This window comes from Alosa sapidissima, chromosome 5 (assembly GCF_018492685.1).
Source record: "Alosa sapidissima isolate fAloSap1 chromosome 5, fAloSap1.pri, whole genome shotgun sequence".
Lineage (NCBI taxonomy): Eukaryota > Metazoa > Chordata > Actinopteri > Clupeiformes > Clupeidae > Alosa > Alosa sapidissima.
In genome coordinates this window covers 10,659,343-10,661,842 of record NC_055961.1, presented here as the reverse complement: position 1 = coordinate 10,661,842, position 2,500 = coordinate 10,659,343, and the positions used below count along the sequence as shown (strand labels likewise).

General features: G+C 45.1%; 1 protein-coding gene across 1 annotated transcript in view; it reads right to left on the bottom strand.

The window, feature by feature from the left end:
- Positions 1–2,500, bottom strand: part of cadm1a (cell adhesion molecule 1a) — a 97,413-nt gene that overhangs the window by 10,684 nt on the left and 84,229 nt on the right. Inside the window, 1 exon segment of the mRNA XM_042092143.1 lies at positions 2,106–2,138. Coding sequence (XP_041948077.1) covers positions 2,106–2,138 — 33 coding nt within the window.

Sequence of the window (2,500 nt, the reverse complement as noted above, 5' to 3'; positions counted from 1 at the left end):
TGTGATGTTTAGACTGTTAAGCCTGGTTCTTGTACAGTATTGTATTGTACAGTACAGTATTGTACCTGGTCCTTGCTGTTATTGGCCTATCATCTGTGTTCTATGATGCCCTTCCTGTTGGATTGAAGTCCCTCACCCCATCTTTTTTATTATTATTTTTTTTTATTTAACTTCTATTTTACCAGGGAAAATAATCACATTGAGGTTACAGTCTCTTTCACAAGTGAGCCCTGGCCAAGAAGACAGCACATAGAGGATACACTTCAACAGACAACAAGTAGCAGACAGACAGGGATGGACAACAGTAATAAATAAGAACTATTTATAGGCTTTATAGGCTATTTATAACCTATATATAGGCTGTATAGGCACGTGTTGCCATATTGGCCTTGTGTTTCTTGTGTTTTCTTATATTTGTAGTAAGTAAGCTCTGTTTTTGGAACTTATGCATCTTATCGTGCATTTGGTCCTAACCCCATGTAGCATCGTGACTGTTATTGTGCTTGGTCCTAACCCCATGTAGCATTGTGCTTGTTTGAGTGGGACTCTCAGTTTTATTGTGTTTGTTTGGGAGTGGATTATTATGCTTGCTTGCGTGGAAAATTATCATTGTGCTTGTTTTGGAATTTATGATTGTACTTGTTTGTTTAGGAGTTTAATGTTTAATGTGCTGTTGGTTTGATAGTGTATTACTGTGCTTGTTTGGTTGGGAGTGTATTACTGTGCTTGTTTGGTTGGGAGTGTATTACTGTGCTTGTTTAGTTTGATAGTGTATTACTGTGCTTGTTTGGTTGGGAGTGTATTACTGTGCTTGTTTGGTTGGGAGTGTATTATTGTTACTGTTCATTTGGGAGTTTATTATTGTACTTGTTTGTTTGAGAAAATAATTATTGTGCTTGTTTGGGATTGAGAGTTTATTATTCTGGCTGTTTGAGAGTTTATTATTGTGCTTAACTGAGAGTTTATTATTGTGCCTGTGAATACAATTCTCAGTATAATATAATATCCACTGCTAGCATGTTATACGGTACCCTTCAGATCAATTCAAACACAACTCAATGTGCAGTGGTGTCCACATGCGGCCAGGGTTGCCCCCTCTGCCCCGGAGCAGACGAACCTCAACCTCAACCTCAACCTCAACCTCAGCTTCAGCCTCAGCTTCAGGTTCAGCCTCAGGTTCAACCTCAACCTCAACCTCAGCTTCAGCCTCAGCTTCAGGTTCAGCTTCAGCCTCAGGTTCAGCCTCAACCTCAGCCTCAGCTTCAGCCTCAGCTTCAGCTTCAGCCTCAGGTTCAACCTCAACCTCAACCTCAGCTTCAGCCTCAGCTTCAGGTTCAGCTTCAGCCTCAGGTTCAGCCTCAACCTCAGCCTCAGCTTCAGCCTCAACCTTAGCCTCAGTTTTAGCTTCAACCTCAGCCTCAGGTTCAGCCTCAGGTTCAGCCTCATTTTCAGCCTCAGGTTCAGCATCAGCCTCAGCATCAGCCTCAGCTTCAGCCTCAGGTTCAGCCTCAGCCTCAGCTTCAGCCTCAGGTTCAGCCTCAGCCTCAGGTTCAGGTTCAGCTTCAGTTTCAGCCTCAACCTCATCTTCAGCTTCAGGCTCAGTATCAGGTTCAGGCCTGCTCAACATCTTTCTGTACACGCATAATGTTCCAACCCCAACACATCACACTAGTTTTATTTGACAAACAGTAACAAGTGCATAGATGCGTGTGTGTGTGTGTGTGTGTGTGTGTGTGTGTGTGTGTGTGTGTGTGTGTGAGTGTGAGTGTGTGTGTGTGTACGTATGTGTGCAGATCCCCATAAGGCAGACTGTGGGTTCCAACTGTGTGTGTGTGTGTATGTGTGTGTGTGTGTGTGTGTGTGTGTGTGTGTGTGTGTGTGTGTGTGTGTGTGTGTGTGTGTGTGTGTTTGTGTGTGTGTGTGTGTGTGTGTGTGTGCGTGTGTGTGTTTGTGCATGTGTTTGTGTGTATGTGCGTGTGTTTGTGTATGTGTGTGTGTGTGTGTGTGCATGTGTTTGTGTGTTTGTGTGTGTGTGTGTGTGTGTGTGTGTGTGTGTGTGATTGTGTGTGTGTGAGAGAGAGGGAGAGGCAGGCTGTGGTACCAACCGTGTAATGCAGGATCAGAACTGGGCACAGATTCTTGAGGAACCACAAGGAAGGGAGGAGCGTGGGAACGTAGGAACGTGGAAACGTAGGAACGTGTCAACGGAACGGAAGTGCAGGAGGTGGAGAACGAAGGAGGAACGAGCACATGCAGAAAAAGAGGGGATAAGGGAGAGGGGAGGAGAGGAGAGGAGTGGAGGAGAGGGGAGAGAAGGGAAGGAGGACACAAAAACAACAAAAAGGACCAATAAGCAGAAGCCTCCACAGGCAGCATCACATCAGCACAGAGCTGAAAGCTTAAGGACATCAACACCACAGCACAGCACAGCACAGCACAGCACAGCACAGCACATATTAACTGTCCATTAACACTTCCCTACGCTGATGCTCTGAATTTA